General features: G+C 56.6%; 1 protein-coding gene across 4 annotated transcripts in view; it reads left to right on the plus strand.

Annotated features, from left to right (window-relative positions):
• Nucleotides 1–3,584: 3,584 nt before the first annotated feature.
• H6PD (hexose-6-phosphate dehydrogenase/glucose 1-dehydrogenase) overlaps nt 3,585–24,393 on the plus strand; it is a 29,667-nt gene continuing 8,858 nt past the window's right edge. The window contains exons 1-3 of one of the 4 annotated variants that reach the window (XM_036349639.1): nt 3,585–3,931; nt 13,824–14,460; nt 15,408–15,525. In XM_036349639.1, the coding sequence (XP_036205532.1) occupies nt 13,843–14,460; nt 15,408–15,525 (736 nt within the window). In that variant the 5' untranslated portion in view covers nt 3,585–3,931; nt 13,824–13,842. Of the gene's footprint in view, nt 3,932–8,615; nt 8,811–11,258; nt 11,389–11,708; nt 11,824–13,823; nt 14,461–15,407; nt 15,526–24,393 lie in introns of those variants that run through there. The other 3 variants (XM_036349638.1, XM_036349641.1, XM_036349642.1) reach the window with 3 other exon arrangements.

Below are 24,393 nucleotides of genomic sequence, written 5' to 3' on the forward strand. Positions count from 1 at the left end.
ATGTCCGTGAACTAATGAATGGATGAATAAAATGTGGTGAATCCATACAATCAAACATTATTTAGCAATGAAAAGGAATGAAACACTGGTACATGCTACAACATGGATGACTCTTGAAGACATGATGTAGATACACATATATGTGTCCATATAACATACATGTAGACAAGGCCACATACTGTATGATTCCTTTTTAATGAAAAGTCCAGTGTAGGCAAATTCACAGAGAGCAAATCAGTGGCTTAGGGGGACTGGGGAGTGACTGCTAATGTGGACAGGGTTCATTGTTGGGGTCATAAAAAATGTACCAAATTGATTATGGTGATGGCTACACAACTCTGTGATGACACTAGAAACCAACGAATTATACGCTTTAAATGGGTGAATGGCATAGTATGTGAATTATATCTCAGTAAAGCTGTTATTTAAAAAAATCATGTGCCCGGCTGGTGTGGCTCAGTGGTTGAGCATCGACCTATGAACCAGGAGGTCATGGTTCGATTCCCAGTCAGGGCACATGCCCAGGTTGAGGGCTCGATCCCCAGTGTGAGGCGTGTAGGAGGTAGCCGATCAATGATTCTCTCACATCATTGGTGTTTTTATCCCTTTTTCCCCTCTCTGAAATCAATAAAAACATTAAAAAAAATAAACCATGTGATAAAGGTCCTGGACAACCCAGAGGGTTTGAGAATCTGGAAACCTATGACCTGCGGTGCACAGAATAATGACTCTCTAAAGATGTCCAGGCTTTAACGTCCGGAACCTGTATGTCACTTACCTGGCAAACAGGACTTTGCAGGTGTGACTAAAGGTGAAGACTCTGACATGGGGAGATTCAAAGCACGTGACCGTCTATTGCTGACTTTGATGATGGAGCTTGGGGGCACAAGCCTGGGAATGTGGTGTCCCTGGATGCTGGGAACGGCCTTCTGCTGACAGCCAGGAAGGACGCATGGATCTCAGTCCCAAACCACAAGGAACTAAATTCTGCCAGCGCCCAACTGAGCAAGAGAAGGGCTCCCCAAGGAAGGAACGCAGCCCATGGAGACCCACGTGGGACTTCTGACCGACAGGACTGTAAGAGTCTGTTGGTGTTGTTTAAGCCACTAAATGGTGGCAACAGGGAGCCGACACAGCTACTTCAGGGAGGCTGTGTGAAGCCATCCTTTAAAAAGCAGAGTGCTGAGCGTTCTCATGCCTGGGGAGGGAAAGATCTACTGCGGCTGAAAACCCAGGACACCTGTTTGCCCCCCCCCCCCCCCCCCCAGCGAAAGCCAAGAGTGAACAGGCAGGCTGACTAGGGAGCGCTGCCCGAAAATAGAAACTCCACAGACATTCTCGTGAGTCACTCATCACCCTGAGTCTCACTGTCCGTCTGCGTCTGCGAAGCAGCCTGTGACCCTGACTTCTGCCTACCCTGCGATTGAGGAAGACAGACAAAATCTGCTGATCGAGCCCCAGGGCGCTCCCGGGCAGGCCCAGTTCAGGTCCCGGGACCCCTGTGGGGGGCGGGGTGGCATCACCCTCTCTCAGGCTCCCTCCAGAGTGTTCGGGGAACACCTGGTCGCCAGTGGCCTGGAGTGTCTGCTGTGCGTACAGAAATGAGAAAGGCTTCAGGTCGACAACTGTGCCGACGACGCCGGTGACCAGCCCAGGGAGGAGGAGGTTTTAGATGTTTGGTTTGGGGACCGTACTCTCATGTCTGGATGAGACCAAACTGTTTGCAGATGGAAAGAAAGCAAAGCCATGATCCAGATCAGACGAGAAGGTGCCAAGCGGGGGAGACTAAGATAGCACTGAAGGTGAGCGAGGTGGGCGGACAAACGGAAAGGCCTCCGTGAGGTGGGAGTGGAAACACTATCTGGAAACCAGCGGTGACACCTAGGCTCACTGCCATCACCCCTCAGACCCCACCCCGCCACGTGCAACTCGACACACATTTTCTTAATAAACAGGTTACAACTGACGGGCTTTGGGGTATGTTTAAAGATGCCTTCAAGGTCCCCGACGATCACCCTTGTGATGGCTGCAGAGGGGTCTGGGAAAGGTCCCCTCCGCTCACCTGTCTCTGGGCACCTGGCTTCTCCTACCTGTGCCTCCCTTGGCCCGGGTTTACATAGCTGTGTGGGTGCACGGTGCACCCCAGGTTACAGAACATGGGAAAGGCTCCTACCAAGAGTCCCGGTATCACCCAGTCCGGTTTGGCTGGTCCCTGCCCAGACCCTACAGCCCATGTCCAGTTGTGGAGGCAGCCAGTGGGTTCCTGGCTCCTTGACCCTCTGCACAAGTCCCACCCAGGATGGTGAAATCCCTCCTGAGTTCCAGCAGCCCACTGCAGGCCCCCAGAGGGCCCAGCCCCCCTTGCCTCCCCAGCCTTCCTGGAACCCTCTTGCCCAACATCCTGTGTGGTAATTACGCCCGTTGGCCCTACTTAGTCCCGCTGGCCCCTGCCAAGTTCCCTCTGCTCGTTCCCGACCCTCGACCTCCACCGGACCCTTCAAGAAATAAAAAGCTGCTTCTAGTTTCCCCGCTCGGGTCAGACGCCCGCTCTCAGGGGGTCTGGCGTCCTTCAGCGAGATGGCCATGCATTCTCCTGTCTCAGGGATGGGGGGAAGGCGGTTCTGGAGGGGGGGGGGGGGGCGGATCTATGTCCAAGAGCTGGTCCCTGGGCGTCTGGCTGGCCGCTGTGGCAGGGTCCCTGCCTTCCTTAGCCCAAGGTCACCAGGGCCTGCTGAGAAGCAGGGAGGACCAGCTGCCTCTGAAATGCCTGGGGGCCCCCTCACCGGGGCGCACTCACAGCAGGTGGGGCTGGGAGAAAAGTGGGCTCAGGGCTGCTGCAGGTTGAGGGTCAGGTGCCGGGATGACGGTGAGGAGTCGGTGGAGGACCGCATTCCGTTCCCTGGATGCACCATACCCCTCAGGTCACCCCACAGAGGGCAGGGCATTCTTCCCACTCACTGTCTCCCTAATAGAGCCGCCCAGGGGCAGGCTACCATTTACTGAGCACGGGTCACAGGCCGGGGAACCCTGGGGCGGTGCGCTCATTGGCCCCCGTGGCGGGCGCAGGTGAAGAAACGGAGGCCCAGGTTACCGTCTTCAAGGTCACGCGGGGAGAAGCAGAGAATAAAGCTGCCTGGTGGAGGCCTGGCAACAGCGGGCTCTCTCCGACCCCGACATCATTACCTCTGGATACTGAACATGGGAGGAACCCAGCCACCCATTCAATCCACCCGGATCGAGAAAAGCGAGGCCTGGGGGGGGGGGGGGGGGAGGGGCTGGGTCAGGAACCCCGTTCCCACAGCGCGTGTCAGACTGTGGGGAAGAGCCAGCCAGCAGGCTCCCAGGCTTCCGCCAGGACACAACCTCTCCCGCGGCCCCCGTGCGTCTCAGAGGCAGCCCCTCCGTCGCCCCGCGGGGCCCGGCGCTGCGAACCGGAGGGAGGACGGGCCACCTGCCCGCGCGCCGTGCGCTCCGAAGTGCGGCGCCTCCACGCGAACCAGGAAATCGTCCCGGAGGCCCCGCCCCCTGACCCCGAGCCAGGGGGCGTGGCCTCGCCTGCGCCTCCGCCTCCCACGCGCGCCACTTGCTCGGTCCCACTGCGCGTGCGCGCGCCCCTGACCCGGGGACCCCTGGCGCGCGCGGCCCTGACGCGGGGACCCCTGGCGCGCGCGCCGAGGACGCCTGGGTCTCCGCGCTCCCGGGCAGGGCAAGGGCGGCCGGGCTGAACCTGGCCTCGCGCCCTCCCTGCTCGCCGCCCCGGCTCCGCTGGCGGAACCCGAGCGCGCAGCAGGCGCGGGGCCGTGACGCACACCTGCCGGGCAGCCCGGGCCCCGGAAAGGGATGCGCGGGGCCCCAGCTTGAGCCGGGTCTACGGCGCCCCGCGCGTCGCGACGTCCCCGGAGCAGCGGCCGGCTCGGCTGGTCGAGACGAAGTAAGCTCCTCCCCCGCTTTCTCTCGGCCCCTTGGGCCGCAGGCGCGCCTTCTGGCCCGACGGCGGCTGCGCGCGCGCGCGGGGCCGAACCCGAGGTCGGTGGGTCGGCCGCCGGCCACGCGCGGCTGTAAAACCCTCGGGCATTTTGCTGGGAAGTCACCTTCGCCACCCCCGCCTGCCTGCAGCCGCTGCGGAGCAGGCGGGGCCAGAGCTTCCGGAATTCCTCTCCCACCCGCTCAGCAAAAGAAAGTCCTTGTTCGCGCCCTGACCCTGGGCATAGGCTCTGTCTGATGGGGGCGCTGCAGCCCGGCAGCCTGGCCCCCGCGAGGCTAGTCTCGGGGACCATCGGTCCCTTCCCAGCCTCCCTGGGATGCAGTTCGATGAGAGGAGGAACTCAGTGCTTTTTTCCTGGGATCTGCTTTATCTTTGGCATTAGCATTCGGGTTACAAGCAGCGTTTCCAGAACATGGACAATGAATAGTTTTCCAGAAGTAAACCTACCCAGAGCTCTGAAAATCAGCTCGCTCAAATTTGAAAGTTTTGCCAGAATTGAGAACTTATGGAGAAATCATAAGCCTCGGTTCCCTGCCCCCCAGGAGGGAAGGTAGCCGATGAGGGAACGCTGGTGTAGCGTGGGCACATTTGAAGCCATGCTCTGCTCTCTCTGCAGCAGTGGCTGGTTGATTGAATATTTGAGCGTATGAGGCTCCGTCTGTGAGTTTTAGGAGCACCTAAGGTAAAAATGCCCCGTGTTTGGCATGAACAGAACTCATTTTCCTGGGGGCTTTTTGCATAACTTTTCTCTGAGGTACATGACCGCCCATCAGTAATCGCTCCAGGCAAACACTCAAGTCATTTGTATCCAAAGGCTGGAGTTGACTAAGTTACTCTTTAAAAAACATTGTTTTTAAACAATGATGTGTGAGAGAGAAATAGAGAGAGGAACGTCGATATGTTGTTCCACTTATTTATGCATTCATTGGTTGATTCTCACATGTGCCCCGACGGGACCAAACCCACAACCTCGGTGTATCTTGGTGTTTCAGAATTATGCTCTAACCAGCTGACTACCCAGCCAGGGCTGCTAAATTACTGTCAGATGGTTTTAGGCCATTTAAAGGGGAAACAGTTACATCTGTGGGCAAGGAAAGGGAAGCCGCGAGGCACTCTGGCCACCTGTGGCCGGCCACTTCTCACTGTCGATGGAATTTGAACCAGACAGATGTCATCCCTGGTTGGCAAGCTGCACCTGGAGTGTGTCCGACCCTCACCCGGGCGGAGCAGGGAGTCTGGTTTTGCCTCTTGCTGCCCCCAGTTGGGAGCCGGGAGGGTATTTGGGAGAGTTCTCACCACTGTTGCCTCCCATCGTATTTGTGGGGGTTTGGGCCAGGGGTTAAAGCGAGGTGATGATCCCCAGTTTGCAGCTGGAGAAAGGCCCTCAGCAGTGAAGTGAAAGCTTAGGGCTATGGAGTTAGAGGCTTACTCTCCTGTGTTCTTTGGGCCCAATTTTAACCCCTTCTCGGGCTGGGTGGGGACTTTTAACCATCTCAGCATCATTTCCCGTTGATTTTTTTCATCTGTGTGGTAGGAAGGTCGGGAAGCTGTCGATGAGCTAGCTAGCCGTTTCTTGGCATTTTCAGCCGTGAGGTGGTTAATTGGTCTTGTAGCCGTTCCAGGAAGCTAGCAAGAAAAAGTCCCTTTACTCGTGACGCCGTTGGTTTCATAATAAGCCCCTTTACTCACGGTGCTGTTGGTTGCGTAATGGTGGGGCTGACATTTCTTGGGTGCTTACTGTATGCCAAGCATCGTGCCAAGTTCTTTATACCGATCGTCTCGTTTTGTTCTTATCGACCTGTTTTCCCTCTCCGCGGTGAAGTACAGAAAGGTTAAGTGATGTGTCAGGTCACACAGCTGTTGTGTGGCCGAGCCAGGGTTGGAACCCAGAGTTCTCACGCTTCAGAAACTGTTAGGACCTTCCTGGTTTTAACAGAGCCACTCAGGCTTAAACACAGTGTTCTCCTGACGTCAGGAGGAAGGAGGAGAGTGAATCACTGTCAGGCAGGCAGAGTGGGCCGAGGCTGATTACAGCGGCTAGTCTTCAGGGCCACTTGACCTCAGGGTGTAGAGCTGCCTCCCTGTATGGGCAGCGGATGCTAGAGAAATGGCCTGTCATTCAAACCACTGGTGTCCCGGCTGTTAGAGGAGCAGGATCCGTGTCCACACTAATACAGTGTATACGTGTCGCAGTTTGGGGTTGGAGTCACGCATTTTTACAGGTTGTGGGGGGAGGTAGGGCTGGAGCCAGTCTGCCTGATTCAAATCCTATCACCTCTAAGCTGCCTGACCTTCAGTAAGTTACTTCTCCTCTCCCCACCTTAGCTTCCTCTCTGCTCATTCTAGAAATGGGGACAGTCATAGCATTTCTTCTTAGGTTGTGGCGTGATGCATGTCGAGCTCTTAGCCTAGCATCTGACACATGATTAAATACTCTATAAAGGTCTCTTTTATTATTTATAGTATTGGTACAAGTAGTAAGTTGCTGCTAATGTGTGTGTGCCATGGAGCTTGACATCACCGCTAGAGTCTTGTTCCTGTGTGCCGGCACTCACACGCAGAGAGCTCAGACACAGGGGACGGTGGTCTCCTGCCAGTGGAATTTATTTGTTCATTCAGCAGATGTTTATGGCTCACCCTCTGTGTGCCAGGCCCTGTTTTGGATACTGGAGACATGCATTGAACCACCACGAAAACCTCTGTCCCCATTGGCACGTATGTTCTTGAGGGGAGCGGTGACAGACAATCCTCCTATATAATGAAAGGCTACTATGCAAAATGACCAAATGGTGGAACGACCGGTCGCTGTGACGCTCACTGACCACCAGGGGGCAGATGCTCAATGCAGGAGCTGCCCCTGGTGGTCAGTGCACTCCCACAGGGGGAACGCCACTCAGCCAGAAGCCCTGAGCCAGGCTTCAGCGGCAGCAGTAAGGATGTCCAACTGCCGGCTTAGGCCCGCTCCTCCCTAGGACATCCCCCGAGGGCTCCTGGACTGCGAGAGGGCACAGGCCAGGCTGAGAGGACCCCCCCCCCCCCAGTGCACGAATTTCATGCACCGGGCCTCTAGTAACAAAATAAACACACTTATGACACATTAAAAAGTGACATGTACCGTGGGGAGAAAAGAAACAGGGGTCAACTTGGGGGCGGGTTGTTTCTGGTTTTACATAGTCGGCCGAGAAAGCCTCAGTGAGAAGGTGACATTTCAGCAGAGAATTGAAGTTGATGAGGGGTGAACCAAGTGGACGTCTGCAGGAAGAAGTAGGTCAGGCAGAGGGAACAGCAAGGACAAAGGCCCTGGGGCAGGAGAATGGGTGGCTGGAGCCTAGAGAGGGGCAGGGAAGCCGGGGAAGAGATCAAAGAGCTAATAGCTGGGAGGCCAGAATGCGTAGACCCTACAGGCCCTTGAACAGAAGAACAACATGATCTGAGCCGCCTGTAAAAGATCACTTCTGACTGCTGTGTTCAGGGGAAGAGAGAAACGGGAGGCCAATTAGCGGGTTTCTGCAGCAGCCCAGACAGGTGATGGGGCAGCCAGGACCAGAGTGCAGGTGGACGGTGAAGAGAGGTGGGTGTTTTTACAAAACTGTCGGAGTTGCTGACGCATTGATGACCCGAAGTTTTCCGACCTGCACCCAGGGAAGGATAGAGTTGTCTTTTACTGAGAATGGGGAAGTCTGCATTTGGAGCAGGTTGGGAGTCAGTCAGTTTGATTTTAAGCGTGGAAAGTCTTGTAGACAACCAGCCAATGGTGTCAGAGTAGCAGTTGGTTGTCTGAGTGTGCCGTTTAGGGGAGAAAGTCCAGACTGGGAATGCAGACTTGGCAGAGCAGGCCAGGCATGCTGGTAAATGTGTAACAACCTCCCCCGCAGGGGTGCAGGCTGGTGGGGAGCCTGGTATGTAGTGTTGGCCAGTATCTGCTGTGTAAACGCTCCTAGCTGGCCAGCTTCAAGCACTTGTTATGGAATATCTTCCCTTACAGATACAACAGAGGTAGCTAATGTCAAGAGCATAGATAATAGTAAAATGTAGTCTTAACTGTGTTTTTAATATACTTGGTTTAGTTCTAAATTTGCATCATCCAGTTATTAACAATGGCTGTGTTGAACAACTGGCTGGAAAAATTCCCAGAGGTTTAGCACTTGAATCTTGTGGGGAGGTGTAAGGGGGCTCCAGCACAGCATTTGGGTCATGGGGACCCAAGCTTGGTTCCTAAAGAGATGATGGGAATAGACTCTCTGAGATTAGGAAAAATGGCCCAGAGTTTAACATGCATGTGCGAGGGTTGGGGGAGGTGGCACAGACGGCCCCCCAAGTAGGAAGAGTGCAGGAAAAACTCGAGTTGGCACTTACAGAAGGGACTGGGCACGGCCCCTTGTACTCTAGTTGAAAAGGATCTTTAGTTTCACTTGTTTTCCTTCTACACATCCTTTTAAAAGTTCCAAAGTCGTGGTTTGAGAAAACCTTCCTCCTTCCTGCCTGGCACACGGAAAGCGGGCGCCCAAGGTGTGGGTACCAGCAAAGGTGTGGATGCCATGCCGTGCTGGGAAGGGGCAGGGCAGCAGCAGCCTCTGACCTTTACCCCCTGCTCCTCTCCCGCACGCGGCTGCTGGGCCCAGAGCTGCTTCTTCCTGGGCTTTACTGGAACCGCCGAGCACAGCACGCGCCGGCCTGCGCGGGCCTCGGCAGGCACGGCTGTGCGGGCCCCACAGCTGCCTCTTTTGCTTGGGAGAAGCAAAGACTGGAACCCCGATTCTGATCCAAACCCTTTGGCCGGCCAATGGTCACACTTTGTGATGTTAGCAGAGCTGTGCTGTAAAAGGTGAGTCCCCAGGATGCCTGTAGACCCCTCAGTCTGGAGCTGGGGTGCCTGGACCCTGTGCATGTGCCCGGTCAGCCCCAAAGCCCCGACGCCAGAAGACCACCTGCTGCCCCTCCCCCAGGAGGCCCCGGGCCTGCCCTGTGCTGTGCAGCGTGTTTCTGGCGAGTGTCTTGAATAATAATTGTTCTGCGCATGTAACTTACAGCTTCAAAGAGTTTTGTCTTAACTTCTGAATGACACTCATTGCTTCATATTTTATTATTATTATCTTCTTATTGCTTCATATTTTAGTCCTGCATTTCCACCTGCTGCTTCGGCCTCGGGCTGTGTCTCTCTGCTAATAGATGGTTACCGCCTTCCCTTGGAGAGCTAGAACTTGGGGACAGGAGAGTGTGGTGAGTCCTGTAGCTCAGACCTCATTTCCTGGACGGGACGCTGCGGCCCAGCCCGGGTAGGAGTCTCGTTCGAGGTGGTGTGGTCGTTTAGCAGCGGGACCCGGGCGAGAATCACCACCTGTTCCAGCTCAGTCCCCTGCTCCGTCCGGCCTGCCCTGCGGCTTCTCCAACTTTTCACTGAGGGTTTTCTTGTTCGTGGATGATAAAGAGAAGAGACTCGTAGCAGGGTCAGCGGTCAGAATGCCACCTCCATCTTTCGGGTGAGCTTCAGGGATGTAACTTTAGGGGATTTCTTCCACAGCCCGTTCCTCTCAGAGCAGGCGAGGAGGCAGGAGGGCGAGCTTCTGCGAAACCTCCCGAAGGAGAGCCTTGAGCGGAGGGGGCTCAGGCCACAGGCACATGTTGGGGCCTCCGGGGGACCCTAACTGATGAGGTGACTTACTGTCTGCCAAGCCAGGGTGTGCGGCCGAGCCAGGTCCTCCGATTGAAATGTTCGCTCCGTCTACACAGGAGCATGGCTCAGGCTGTATAGCCCAGTGGTCGGCAAACTCGTTAGTCAACAGAGCCAAATATCAACAGTACAACGACTGAAATTTCTTTTGAGAGCCAAATTTTTTAAACTTAAACTATATAGGTAGGTGCATTGTTATTAACTTAATTAGGGGACTCCTAAGCTGGCCTTTGCTAAAAACGTCCTCAATCTGATTGAGGTACGTTTGCTGAGGTCGGCCCCTTCCAACTCTCCCTACACCCTCGTCTTGTATACTTGTTTCAGATAGACGAGTGTGGATGGGAGAGTTGGAAGGGGTCGACCTCAGCGAACGTACCTCAAAACAATGTACCTCCCCGGTGCTGCATATCCCGCGGCCCGCCTGCGCTGCGTCTCTCGTCGCCCGACTGACCGACATCCCCCACTTCTTCTAACGCCACTCCTTCCAAATAGACGCGCCCAGTCCGAAACCGACTTCTGCGCATGGGCCACGGAGTTTCAATCACGCTGTACGTGCGCGCCCGCACGTGGTATTTTGTGGAACAGCCACACTCAAGGGGCCAAAGAGCCGCATGTGGCTCGCGAGCCGCAGTTTGCCGACCACTGGGCTAGCCCAACAGCTGCCTCACCTACAGTTTTCTCCGCTGTAAACGAGCCTCTGCTCAGCCTCCTCCCCAGGCGTCTGGGGGAAGGTTGAGACGGCGCACTTAACCCTCTGCACACCCTGCCTGCTCGGGCACCTCCGGCGTTAGCATTAGGCTCTCGGCGGCCAGCAGCCAGCTTCTGCCGGGGACGGCAAATCCAAGCCTGCCGTGCATGCTGCAGCGGCTCACCCCACTGCCATGGTGAAGGGAGCAGGAGGCAGGTGAGTGTGTGTTGATCTGAGGTGCCTCTGATTCGAGCCGTCGCGCTAGAGCAGCGGTTCTCAACCTGTGAGTCGTGACCCTTTGGGTCGCCTAAGACCCTCCTGCATATCAGATATTTACATGACGATTCATAACAGTAGCAACATGACAGTGATGAAGTAGCAACGAAAATAATTTTATGGTTGGGTCACAACATGAGGAACTGTATTGAAAGGGCCACAAGGTTGAGAACCACTGCTCTAGAGTCTAGACCAGTGATGGCGAACTTATGACACGCAGGGCACAGGTGACATGCGAACTCATTTTTTGGGTTGATTTTTCTTTGTTAAATGGCATTTAAATATATAAAATAAATATCAAAAATATAAGTCTTTGTTTTACTATGGTTGCAAATATAAAAAAATTTCTATATGTGACACGGCACCAGAGTTAAGTTAGGGTTTTTCAAAATGCTGACACACCGAGCTCAAAAGGTTCGCCATCACTGGTCTAGACTCAGTGCTTCGTATTCCATTCGCGCTATTCTGAGTGTGCTCCTTGGACCAGCATCTCAGGCCCCTCCCTGGATCCTCTGCTTCAGAACCTGCATTTTAAAAAGATCCTCAAGAGACTCAAATGCACATTAAAGTTTGAGAAACACTGTTAAGGTTAAGCAAACATGGCAAGAAACCAATCCAAACACACACACACACACACACACCACCCACACTGGTTCGGGGAGGAGCGGTTCCCGGGTGTTTAGCAACCACAGAGTAAGCGATTTGCTGTAATCACTGGTAGTTCTGATCTGTGCTTGTTTCAAGGAGTTCTGGGGACATACACAAGAGGTAAGGGGGCAAACCTGAGAACTGGGCTGGTCAGGGGAGGCTGCAGCAAAAGCTGTGAGTCAGAACCGCGTTACAGAGGGGCCTGGGAGGCGGGCAGGCCCGGGCCACCCATCGCCGCTTTCTGCAGTCCTCTGGGGCCGGCCCCGGCCCGTGGGCCCCCTCACCTGCCCCCCCAGCCCTGGAGGTTCTGAAGCTCCTTCCCGGCTTGTACCGGCACGTCCAGAACCCTGGCTGCCCCTCGGATCAGGAGCCCTGAGTCGAAGCCTGCCAGCTGGCAGCTTCAGGCTTCACCTTTCTCCTGCTCTGACCTTGCAGCTCTTCCTCCCTCCCCACGGGGGATTGCCACTGACAAAGGAAGTGCTTGCAGGGCCAGGGCCAGGAATTGGAGAGCAGGAGAAGGAAGTAGAAGGGGACTGTGGCTCCTCTGCGTTGGGGGTGAGTGCAGGTAGAGGAGAGTGGAGCCCTTGATCCTAGCTAAAGCTGCCATAGGGAAATGCCGGTGTCCTGGGCATGCTGGTGCCCACACTGGTTGGACCCTCCTCTTGGTTTGGCTGCTAACGGGTGCCGTTGGGGATGGGTCCCGAGAGAGAGATGAGGACGAGGTAGGGAAAGTGGAGGAGGGGTCAGATGCCCGAGTCAGGAGGCAGATCTGGGGCCTCGATCCAGGGACGAGGCAGGCCTGCGGAGGTCGGCCAGCCGGGCTGCGGGGCTTCTGTCACTTCCTGTGATTTCTTTAAACCTCAGTTTCGCTATCTGTAGACCAGATTACAGACTCGTGGTGGAGGATTTCGTTCATCTGCCTGCCATATAATAGGTGCTAATTAGTCATTCTAGTTCCTACTTAAAAAATAAAATGAATAAGTAAAATAAAAAATATATATACTAGTATATGGCATTGATTTCAGAGAGGAAGGGCGAAGGGGGGAGAGAAACGTCAGTGATGAGAGAGAATCATTCATCAGCTACCTCCCACAGGGCACCCACCAGTGATCGAGCCCACAACCTGGGCATGTGCCCCGACTGGGAATCGAACTGTGACCTCCTGGTTCATAGATCGACGCTCAATCACTGAGCCACACCGGCCGGGCCTAGTTCCTTCCTCATTAGCACAGCCAGGCTGGGCCCATTCCCTCACTTGTTTCTGAGACCCAGCTGCTGGCCGGATTCTTTCCTTCCTTCCTCACTTCTGCCTGTCCCTCAGAGCGCGTCCTGGGCGGGAATGGGAGGATGGGGGGCCTGTCCCTCAGAGCGCGGCCTGGGCGGGAATGGGGGGATGGGGGAGCCTCGGAGTAAAATCGAGCCCAATGAGCTTTACAACCTCAGCTCTAACAGAGGCCAGGGAAGTCGAATCCTCTGGTGCGTTTGTGGCAGGTCTGAGGCCTCTCTCCTTTCATACATGTCAGCTGCTCCAAACTAGGCTGATACCAGCCAGGTGGTAGGCGTGCCTGGGGGAGGCCGCAGCGTGCCGTTGCTGTGCAGTCAGCTCAGGAGCCAGGGGGCTGGTGCCTGTCCAGCTCCCCCACCTCTCACCTGGGGACCTTCAGCTGCCCGGGCCTCGGCTCCTCTACCTGCAGGAGGGCGACGAGGTGGGACTCCCCACTGGGTCTTCTCAGGTTCCTGTCTGCATTCCGTGAGATCTAATGCTCACGCGCATCAGGTTCATGCTTGGAACGTGTTAGCATTCAGCGTTTGCTGCTCTTATTAATTAGTATTCCACGATGATTATACAGCACTGTCCCAAGCACAATCTAGATATTAACTCGCTGTAATCTTGTAACAACCATGCGATGTAGGTACCTCTGCTCCTCCCATTTCAGGTGAGGAAACCGAGGAGCAGAGAGGTGGTATAATTGTCCACGGCGAGGGCTTGAGCTGGGGTTCAAACTCCGTCCTCTGGTTCCGGTGTGTGCTTTTTACCGCCGTGGGTAGCAATGACCTGTATTCACTGTGTGCTTGGAGCCAGTGCACGTGGGAGAAGCCAGGGGAGATGGGAGAGGCGTGAGCATCTCTCACAGCTCCAGCCACCAGCTAAGGACCCGCCACCATCCCTGAGCTGTCCAGGCAGCCTGTGCGCCGGGCAGAGACGGGCCATGGTCATGAGGTGGACAGCTCCAATCCCATGGCAGCCCTGGGGCCTCCCTCACGGCTTCTGCCACCTTCCCATGCTCCTGTAGCAAAACCTTCCGCCTCCGCCAGTGGCCTGCCACCTTCCCGGGCAGAGTCCTGTTTACAGAGCACGCTGCCTACCCGCCGGCTTCCTGGCACTAACACAAGCTGCGAGGAGGGGGGAAGCGCGGGGACTAGCAGTTTCCTGAGAAATACGTGGCTGTTTCTTGCCAGGCAGGAAATGTTCGATAGCCTGGAATCGTGTTCGCCCCCCATTACGCCACCTGAGCGTGTCTGATCCTTCCTTGTTCCTTGTGTGTCTCTCCCAGGCGCCCGGGCTTGTGGAGGATGCTGGCGGTGGCCGTGTTCGTGGCCCTTCTGGGCTGCCTGCGGGCCCAGGAGCTGCGGGGACACGTCTCCATAGTCCTGCTGGGAGCCACTGGGGACCTGGCGAAGAAGTACCTGTGGCAGGGACTGTTCCAGCTGTACCTGGAGGAGGCGGGGAAGGGCCACAATTTCAGCTTCCACGGGACTGCTCTGACGGCCACCGAGCAGGGCCAGGAGGTCGTGGCCAAGGTCCTGGAGTCCCTTTCCTGCCCCAAGGATGTGGCACCCGCTCGCTGTGCTGAACTCAAGGACCAGTTCCAGCGGCTGAGCCAGTACCGCCAGCTGAAGACCACGGAGGACTACGCGGCTCTGAGCAAGGACATCGAGGCGCTGGTGCAGCGCGAGGGCCTCTGGGAGGCGGGCCGCATTTTCTACTTCTCCGTGCCGCCCTTCGCCTACACGGACATCGCCCGCAGCATCAACAGCAGCTGCCGCCCGGGCCCTGGCGCCTGGCTGCGCGTCGTCCTGGAGAAGCCCTTCGGCCACAACCACCTGTCAGCGCAGCAGCTGGCCACGGACCTCGGGAGCTTTTTCCACGAGGAGGAGATGTACCGGGTGGACCACTACCTGGGCAAGCAGGTGAGCCTGCCGGGCCGGAGCGAGCTGGGCACAGGTCGACCCGTGGACAGGGCCACACCCCCGACTGTGGGATTGGGCCTGAAGGCGTGTGAAACCTGCGCTCCATGGCCATTTTGAAGGGGGCAGGAGGTGAGGGGCTGCAGGGCAGATGGTGAGCAGGTCTGTGTGGCCCTTGTCCACGTGTCCTGTCCTGTCCTGTTTCCCAGCAGGGGCCGGGCTCTGATCGCTCAGCGGTGCCCTGTGTCCCCTCCGGAGGTGGCCCCGAGACACTGGGGTGAGCCCGGCTTCTGGCTGGGTATGCTTTGGGAATTAGAATTGATCACCTTATTCCACACCCATTGGCCTGGTTTTCAGTATTTTTTCTTGCTGGGTTGTGTTTTGAGCCAGAAGGCTGGCAGCAAGATCTTAAAACTGAATAGGACCCCAAGGCCATGCTCTCAGTTGGGCCCTGTGGCAGAGCGTGGGGCTGGCCCGGGGACGCACCTCAGCTGACTGTGCCCTCGGAGCCCCGTTAGGACACTTCCCCCCGGCAACGCCAACCCTCAGGCCCCATTTGAGTTGCAATATTCCCAGAGTGGTCCTCAGACCAGGGCCTGTCCCGGGGAGATTTCACTTGTTTATGAGAAAATGAAAAAAATAGCACTGAATGTCAACTTGAAGCTTTCCTTATTCCATTTTTGGTGTTACAGTAGCTTTCTGTTATTTAATGTTGATGCTAATAGGCAGAAGATAATCTTACCTATTTCCTTTCCTGGCAAAATAAAGAGCTGGTGGCCCCGTGGAGGGCACCTAAAGGTCTGGAGTCCTTCCTGGGCCGGGAAGCCTGATGCCCAGGGGCCATCGCTCTGAGCGTCTCTCGGAGTCGGAGAGAGGGTGGGGCCCCTCCTGGGAGTCAGGCTCCTCCTTCGCCCCGGGACCCACAGCACACCCGTCCGCTTCCCCGCCAGGCCGTGGCTCAGATCCTGCCTTTCCGAGACCAGAACCGCAAGGCCCTGGACGGCCTGTGGAACCGGCACCACGTGGAGCGGGTGGAGATCGTCATGAAGGAGACGGTGGATGCAGAAGGTGCGTGAATGGTCCCGCTCACGCCTCCTGGTCCTGCCCTGTGTCTGCTGCGGCGCTGGCTGGCCCCATGCCTCCCCAGTGCCTCGCAGAGGGGTGTTGGTGCTGGTGTGTGAACCGCTAGCCCCCAGGGCCCTGCGGGCAGACCTGAGGGGTCAGCGCTGCCCTCAGAGCGTGGGGTCTCCTCACGTAAATGTGGCTCTGATGCTGGAAGGTATCCTGAGTTCTCTGGGGGTGCGGGGGACCATCAGGTCGCATGAGGCTTCCTCAGACTTTTGTCCTCGTCCAAGTGGCGACCTCTGCCTGGAAGGCTTCTCATCATCTCCTCGCCTTCTGGCCCCTCCCGTGCCTGGTCCTCAGCTCAGGTGTCACCTTCTTAGGAAGCCTCTGCTGAGCATCTTAACCAGATCCACTCCTGTGGCACAGCGCCACCGCCTCCTCACCGCCCTCCCTCCACCGCCCCTCCCTCCACCGCCCCTCCCTTCACTGCCCTCCTAGAGGAAGGGAGGGAGGGAGGGAGGGAGGGAGGGAGGGAGGGAGGGAGACACATTGATGTGAGAGAGAGAGGAACATCGATGTGAGAGAGAAACATCGATCAGTTGCCTCCCTCATGCGCCCCAACCAGGGATCAAACCCTCAGCCCTTTGGTGTATGGGACAACGTTCCAGTCAACTGAGCCACGGGCGGGACTGCCCTCCCATCTTTTCCTCGTCATATCCCTGTCCCTGCAGACCACAGGGCCCCGGCCATCCCTGCGCTGGCACCTGGCACACTCCTGGGAGGCGCTGGGTGAATCCCCGTGAGTGAGCAGGTTGAGCTGGGAGAGGAGACCTGCCTCACCTGGTGACCTCAGCACACGCTCCCCTCACCTGGGAGATGAGCAGGTTGCGGAGGTGACCATGGCTAAGGCCCCTTTGAGCTCTGGCATTCTGGGATTTCATCAAGTGTTTTGAGCATGGATATGTTCAAAGCCTTGGTTCTTACCTAAAATAATAAAAGCTCATGCTTGTTGTGTCCTAAACCCTTCATTAGCCAAATGAGGTGGGTACTGTGGTTACCTCCACTGACAGGTGAGGTTCGGGATGTGCCCGAGATCACTCTGGAAGTGGTGGGCCCGGGTCCTGGGCAGGCGGCCTGGCTCCCGCACCGGCTCCCAGCTCACGCTGAGACCGCTTCTCAGCCCGGACAGGAGCCCAAGGCCCGTCCCTGCCCCACACTGTGTGCCTGGGCGGAGCAGGACCGGACCCTCGGGCCCGGGTGGGGGACGAGGAGCTCTGCCTCTTGTTCTTTGCCTTCTCCTCTTTTTCTTTCTCTTCCCCTGGTTGCTCTCTCCAGCTTGCTGTCCCTCCTCTTTGGATGTGTATGTAGAGCTAGAAGCCCTGGTGACACAGGGAGCAGTGAGATGCAGCCTTTGTCCCCCAATACCTCACAGATTCGTGGGGGGAGAGGATATCGGGACAGACTGCCAAGTGGATGAGGCAGGCAGGGTGCTGTGGGGCGGGGGAGGGAGGGAGGTGGGCTGGGGCGTCAGGCAGCCCTTGGGAGCCAGGCCCGAAGGGCACTGCTGTCCTTCAGAGGAGCTGGGTTTCTCCAGCCTGGACCCACATCAGAAGAGAGGTCCCCACGCAGTGAGCTTTCCGAGGCTTCAGGATCCCCCCAGCCCTGCCAGATGCCCCTGCTGTCCTGGGCGAGGGCTCAGGCCGGGGCTCCCGCTGGGGCCTGTGTGTGTCTGATGTCCCGGCAGCATGAGCGCTGGGCCTCCGCGTGCTCTGTCTGCAGAGGGTGTGCTCAGGCCCTGCTCCGAGGGCAGGCGGGCGGGCGGGCTGAGCGCGGGCAGGGTGGGGAGCCTGCCGCACCAGCTGTGGGAGCCAGCACCTGCTCTGCCTGGACTTGGCCTGCTCACCGCAGGGCTAGGACGCAGGGCGCCCCCCTCTTCCCCCCCGACTGCAGCTCCTTCTGCGCCCCTGCAGGTTGGGGAAGAGCCGCATTATCTGGAGGTCCCAGTGGGCGCCATGGCCTCTTAGTTCTGGGACCCGTTGTCATTTGTGGGTTTCTTTGCAGGATCCCCATGGAGCCAGGGGCTAGACAAAGTGCAGCATTTTGGAGGAAGTGAGTTCTCTGTCTCTGTCTCTCTGTCTCTCTGTCTCTCTCTCTCTGTCTCTCTCTCTCTGTCTCTCTCTCCTTGTGTCTCTCTCTGTGTCTTTCTCTGTCTCTCTCTCCCCCCCAACCCCATGGGACTTAGGACACGCATTCTTCACATCCAGGAAGTGGCCTGTGCAGCTCTGGTGCCCCAAGCACTGACCTGCAGCCCCCCCCCCCCTCCCCCATGGCCAGGAAGCCCTGTGTCCAGCATGTCAGGGCCTCGGCTCGCCGTCTCCGGGGTTGGGTAGGAAACAGGCAGGGCAGTCTTTCCCCCGCTGCAGGGGGACTGCGTGTGGCCAGCAGGCAGCCTCAGCCCGGCGCTCTGCTCTGACCATGAAGCCACAGGGCAAAGTGGGGCCTTCTCCCTCCCGCTCCCCCAGCACTCGGCCCCTGGCTTTTCTCCTTCTGCAGGTGTGCACCCCTCGCTGAGTCCTGTGCAGGGAGGCAGGGATGGGTCCCTGGTGGCAGCCTGGACCACCACCCCGGGTGCTGGCAGGGGAGGGGGTTTGAGCCAGGCTGGGACACGGGCTGTTCTGGCCTGAGCTGCTGCAGGCCCCGGGAGAGGGACTTGTGAGCTGCAAGGTCATCAGGATGTCCCCACCCCACTCACTCGCACCCACAGGGGCGGGGTTGGCTGCCCCAGCTCCCTCCCTCCACGGCTGCGAGTGATTGTTTTCCTCCTTTTCTCTCTCAGCCTCTGGCCCAGAGGAGTTTGCTGCAGCATCAAGGCCACTGCATAGACAGCAGGGAGGGGGTGGAGAGAGAGAGAGAAAGAGACTTGGGAGGAGGGAAGGAAGAAGCAGTCCTCCCCCAGCTGCCAGTGCAGCTCCCTCTTCTCATCTGGGCGCCCTCCTGAGGGGTCCCCATCCAGTGAGCCCCTGAGAGTCATAGGAACCTGGGACCTGGGTTCCTGAAACAGCCCCGTGGGCCAGGCAAGAAGTGACCTCGGCTGGGCCACTTGGCTTCTGTGGAGATGACGCCTGCTGGTCCGGCTCCTGGCCACTGGCAAAGGCCCTGTGGAAGGAGGGCTGGGCCGCTGATGGACTGAGGCCTGGCTAGGGAGGGTCCCTGTCCTGACCTTGGGGGGGAGCGTGATGCATGTTCACTTCTGAGGGCGGAGTGACCACTCAGTGCCTCTCACTGAGGGACGGGCAGCCAGGGTCCTCCCAGGTACCAGCTGGCCTGCCTTCCGCCTGGTGTGCCACAGGGGCCGCCCCGTGTGCCAGAGGGGCCGGAGCGCACTCAGCAGTGCAGTCGTCCCTCCCCCTCCCCCCGCCTCCATCTGCAGAGCTGCCAAGGTGAGCGCAGGGCAGTGCCAGGCGTCCTGACCAGTGGACCGCTCGCTCCTGGGCCCAGCCCGTTTTATTTTCAGTGATCCCAGAAGGCATTGGTGCAGATCTCAGCTGGCTTTTAGTTTCTTGTGCTTTTAAAGCCCTGTTTTTACCAGGAAATTGGGATCTCCCATCAAGTGGAGGCAGCAGGACCGGTTTCCGGTCCCAGCAGTCTCTGTTACATAGTGACGGTGACCCAGTGTCTGTCTGTCTCCGTCTCTCTCTGTCTCTCTTAGGGTGTCTTGAGGGCTAAATCTGGAGATGTATGTACGTGGGAATACTTTACAACTGGAAATGCTGCTCTTTATATACGTTGGCGTGGCCTCAGGCCCTGGGCTCCACCTGACTTATTTATTTTTATTTTTAAAATATATTTTTATTGATTTCAGAGAGGGAGTGGGAGTGAGAGAGAGAAACATCAATGATGAGAGAGAATCACTGATTGGCTGCCTCCTGCACTCCCCCCTACTGGGGACCGAGCCTGACACCTGGGCATGTGCCCTGAATGGGAATTGAACTGTGACCTCCTGGTTCATAGGGCGATGCTCAGCCACTGAGCACAGCCGAGCTAATATATACCTTTCAGTAGCTCTATATTTCTGTTCAGTTCTGTTTATGCCACGGAGTATGGATTGTTCTATTATTAGGCATTTTGGTTGTTTCCGTTTTTGCCATTTTAAATAGTCCTTTGTGAGCTTTCAAAAAAAAATTAAGATATAATTCACATGCCATAAAATTTACCCTCTTAGCCCTAGCGGGTTTGGCTCAGTGGATAGAGCATTGGACTGTGGACTGAAGGGTCCCAGGTTCAGTTCCGGTCAAGGGCACATGCCTGGGTTACGGGCTCCATCCCCAGTTGGGGGTGTGCAGGAGGCAGCTGATGAGTGATTCTCTCTCATCATGGATGTTTCTATCTCTTCCTCTCCCTTCCTCTCTGAAATCAGTAAAAATGGATTTTTTAAAAAATTTACCCTTTTAAAATGTACAATTCACTAGTTCCTAATATATTCAGAGTTGTGCAACCACTATCTAATTCTGGAACACTTATGAGCATTAAATGTATTTCCCTCTAAGTGTACTTCTGAAGTGGGATTGATAGGCCAAAGGAGGAAGCCTACTTTGTTGTGACATCTCCCCAGACTTCTCCTGCCCTCCCTGGGATGCCACCCCTTGAGGTTTTGAGGGGCAGCGCAGCTGGGGGGCAAAGCGGTGGTCTCGCCAGCTTGTGAGCATGGACGAGCCCTGGACTCGGGCAGGGTGGAAGCCAGTGTATGGGCCTTCCTTCCATCGTCCATGCCACTGTGCTGTGTTCAGGAGGCCTCGCCCCTCCCTTCCCTGTGCCTGTTCACATTGATGGACTTTGACCCTCACCTTTCAACCCAGGCAAGGATGCTAGGGGTCAATATAGATCATTTTCAGAAAAAAACAGCCACCAAAGAACAGTCCACAACAGCTGGTGGCAACTAGCAAAACCCAGCTTGGTGGGCATCTTCAGGAGGCCTCGCCCCTCCCTTCCCTGTGCCTGGCTTAGCTGCAGGCCTCCCCCTGAGAGGCACAGGTTCAGGTCACTGCACTTGAACTCGGAAAAGACAGAGCCAGCCAGGAAAGGATCAAAGCCTGCAATCTGTGGGCTGTGCTGCACGCGGCACCCCCTGAAGCTTGAAATTAGGAAGAAAGAAAGCTCTCTTTTACGCAGCGGGCAGCAAGCCTAGGAAGTGCTTCTCCCCACGGATCAAGAGGGGATAAAAATAGGAAAAGGGCCACTGAGGGATTTGCTAAACTAATGAATAGTAAGCAGATAACAGGGCTTTTAAGGACTCTGCTGTGTTCTCGCCATCAAAAATTCCTCTGTTTGCAAAGCTTTATTCTCTTTATACTCTTAAATCTGCTGCGATTTATCGATTCTAAGACACATTTTCCCCATCTCTGAAGTTGGGTTTCCCACTGGCGAAGTGACAGTTGAATTGGCACCCCTTTTCTTCAAGGTTATAAAAAAATGATTTTCACCATCGATGGCATTTTTGATTTGACAAAATCCAGCATATCCCCCCAGTCATTGCCTCCCCAGGCCCATCTCAGACCACCAGCTACCTTTTAGGATTTTTTTTTTTTTTTTTTGTAGAGGAAGGGAGAGCGAGCGCGAGAGAGAAACATCAACGATGAGAGAGAATCATTGATTGGTTGCCTCCTACACGCTCCACACCTGGGATTGAGCCCACAACCGGGGCATGTGCCCTGACCGGGAATCGAACCATGACCTCCTGGGTTCATAGGTTGATGCTCAACCGCTGAGCCACACTGGCCGGCACCTTTTAGATTTTTTTTTCACTGGACGCCACACCACCTCTTCAGACTCAGCGGAGTTAGGGCTAAAACCATCCTTCCATTTTTCTCATGAAATAGAACTACTTTTTCTAACTCTTTTTATTTCCACATGGTGACTGCTGTCCGAGTTGCCTGGCTGGGGGCCCTCTCATGCCGCCCCCGTAACGACACAAACACCAGCCAGTGTTCATGGTGATTCTTGTGCGCCAGGCCTGCGTGTGTGTGGACTCATTAACCTCGCAGCAGCCCCACTGGGAGGCACGCGCTGATTCCTCTCTTACGTGTGAGACAGCCACTCCCCGGGGCCACAGGGCTAAGACATGGCCGGGCAGGCGGCCTGGCTGGAGACCCCACTCCAGGTCCCGACCCTGAACTGCCCGTCTCCGCCCAGTGCTCACTCACCCACGGAATGTCCGTGTCGCTGTGGCTCCACGCGCCCCGCCCTGCCTGATGTCATGCCGCTGCCCCTCTGGCAGGCTACCTGGCAGGCCCTGGCCGCAATCTTCCCACAGCGCCTCTTTCCTGTCTCCACTTCCTGCTCTAACACTCGGTAAAACACAGTTCTGCTGGGAGGTAATCACGTGTCACACGGTTCACCCGTTCGAGGCGGGCAGTTCTGTGGTTCGGGTGTGTTCGCGGAGTTGGGCAGCCATCCCCATGGCCCACTTTAGACATTCTCATCCTTGTGCCCCGTGGCTGCCCCTCTGATGCCCCCCTCTCCCAGCCCCCCCCCCCCCCCCCCAACCTCTGGTCTTTCTGTCTCTCTGGATTTGCCTGTTCTGAGCATTTCACATCAATGGAATGATACGACTTGTGGCCTTTTGTGTGTGGCTTATTTCACTTTGCATGATGTGGTCAAGGTTCACCCGTGTTGTAGCGTTTGTCAGAGCGACCTCTTTCGTTGCTGCCTAATATTCCGTTGTGTGGGTGGACCACATGTTCCTCATGCATTCATCAGCTGCTGGACATGCAGGATGCTGCTTTTTTGTGGCTGTTGTGAGTAATGTGGCTATGAGCATCCGTGTACAAGTTTTTGTGTGGACATACGCCTTCCTTTCTCTTGTGTGTACGTGACAGTAGAATTGCTGGGTCACATGGTAGCTCCTTAACTAGTTGAGGTCAAGAACTTAATAGCTCCTCACACTCCTCAGTCTAGTGCCCAAGGCCCTTTCCGTCTGTCCCGGATTCCTGCTACTCGCAGCCACAAACCGGCTGCTTCTGCCAGGCCAGGTGTTGCCATCTGAGCTGTGTTGCTGGGGCCTCTGCCCTCTGGCGCATGCTGTCCACCCCAACTGGGATGTGGCCCAGGGACAGTCAGCCCAACATACATGTCTTTGAGACATACAGCGTTTTAAGCAATCTGAATTACGTGTGCACATTTAAAAATCATGAGATTACACTCATTGGTCCAGATGTTTATGTTCTCCAAAAAAATTAGATTTGGTCACCCTGAGCCCACACTCCAGTGTGGCACCCCCTGATGGCAGCTGAGGCATTTAACTGTCCTGAGGGATGTAAGCACTGCCCCACCCCCTCACACCTGCACTGGGCCCCCGGGCATGGGGTCCCTGACCTTTGACCTATCCCATCCTCTGGAGCCCCGCTCAGCTTGCTCCTCGACCACTGTGCTCTGTTCTGAAGTCCCTGGTGCTTGGGCCACCGAGCATCACACTGAGTGCCATGTCCTGTGGTCGTTTCAATGGGGTGGCAGGAAGTTGGAAGGGAGGTATTTGGTGGCAGGAACTGCAGGTGCTGGGGCCAACTGCCTGGCTTCCAACCTTAACCAGCTGTGTGACCTGGGGCAAGTTACCTAACTTCTCTGAGCCCCAGAGGTCACAGCAGGACGTCCTCATATATCGGTATGGTGAGGAGTAAGTGGGCTGATATCCATGCATTGTTATTGTCATAGCTTTTCCTGGTGTCTTCTCAACAACATTGTAAGGACTTTGACAGTCAGAACGCTGTGGGGCGGGCTCGGCCATTGTCTTCAGTGGGGCGCTCTGAGCATGCGGCCTGGACAGGCCTGGGCGGCCTGCTGTTCCAGGGTTCCGCTCTGGCCAGGGACGCTGAACTCTGGGTGAGAAGAGTCACTCCGGCACCGGGGACACGGGTGCCTTCTGCAGGCAGGCTGCGGCTTCCTCTCTGGCCCACAGCACTGGTCCTCGCGTGGGGCATGGCATGTTGGGCTGAATTCAGGGCGGGCCTGGTCCTGCTCGCCGTCCAGCTGGCCGGAGCCGCGCTGGGAGCTGGGCAGGCAGGTGGCTGGGACCTCACTCGGGACCCCGGTGGCCGCGGAAAGCAGTGTGCTGGCCACGCTGGCCTGAACGAGGAGCCCTCCTCGTTGTTTGTTTGAACTAGATATTGACGCAATAAAAAAGAGTGCTTACAAAATACGCGTAAGATCTACAGGACTGTGGTGTAGCGAATACCACGTACCCCCAGCCTGGCTTCAAAACAGGGCTTTGGTGTCTCCGGGTCCCTCCCCAAACCCCTCCCACCTCGCCTGCAGTGCCCCAAACTGCGGTAGACCGTGCCCTGGCCCCTGCCTGTTGTTGCCATGGCTGTCTGACCCCTGACAGCGGCTGTGGCATGTGACCCTTCATGCTGGGTGTTGGATGGAGGTGGCTGTTTTGTCCCTTTATCCTGCATGCAGGATCATCTCTCAGGTCTGACTTCTAGTAACTGACTCTTTTCCATTGTTTCTGATACATAAAGCCTTTCTAAGTCCCAGGAGCAGTTTTCCTCTGTCTTAAGTTCTGTTTTTCTGGTCATTTTCCATCCTGTGTTCAGAATTAATTTTTGGGGGGAGCATTCACGTTTCTGTCGACATGCTTGTTGCAGTTGATCCGTGACGACGCGTCTGTTCGTTTTCTCCGCTGTACAGTGTCCCTTGGTTGCGGGCGGCGCGCTCTCAGGCGCCAGGGCTGCCGCAGTGAGCAGGGCCGCAGCCCCTGCCCCGATGGAGCTTCGGGTGTCGCGGGGCAGTGACAGGCGGGCACTGAGTCAGGCAGGGGCCGGCAGAAGGCAGGGGCCCGCGGGGTGGGCCGGAGGTCAGTGACGTCTCCCGGAGCTG

This window comes from Myotis myotis, unplaced genomic scaffold (assembly GCF_014108235.1).
Source record: "Myotis myotis isolate mMyoMyo1 unplaced genomic scaffold, mMyoMyo1.p scaffold_m19_p_2, whole genome shotgun sequence".
NCBI lineage: Eukaryota > Metazoa > Chordata > Mammalia > Chiroptera > Vespertilionidae > Myotis > Myotis myotis.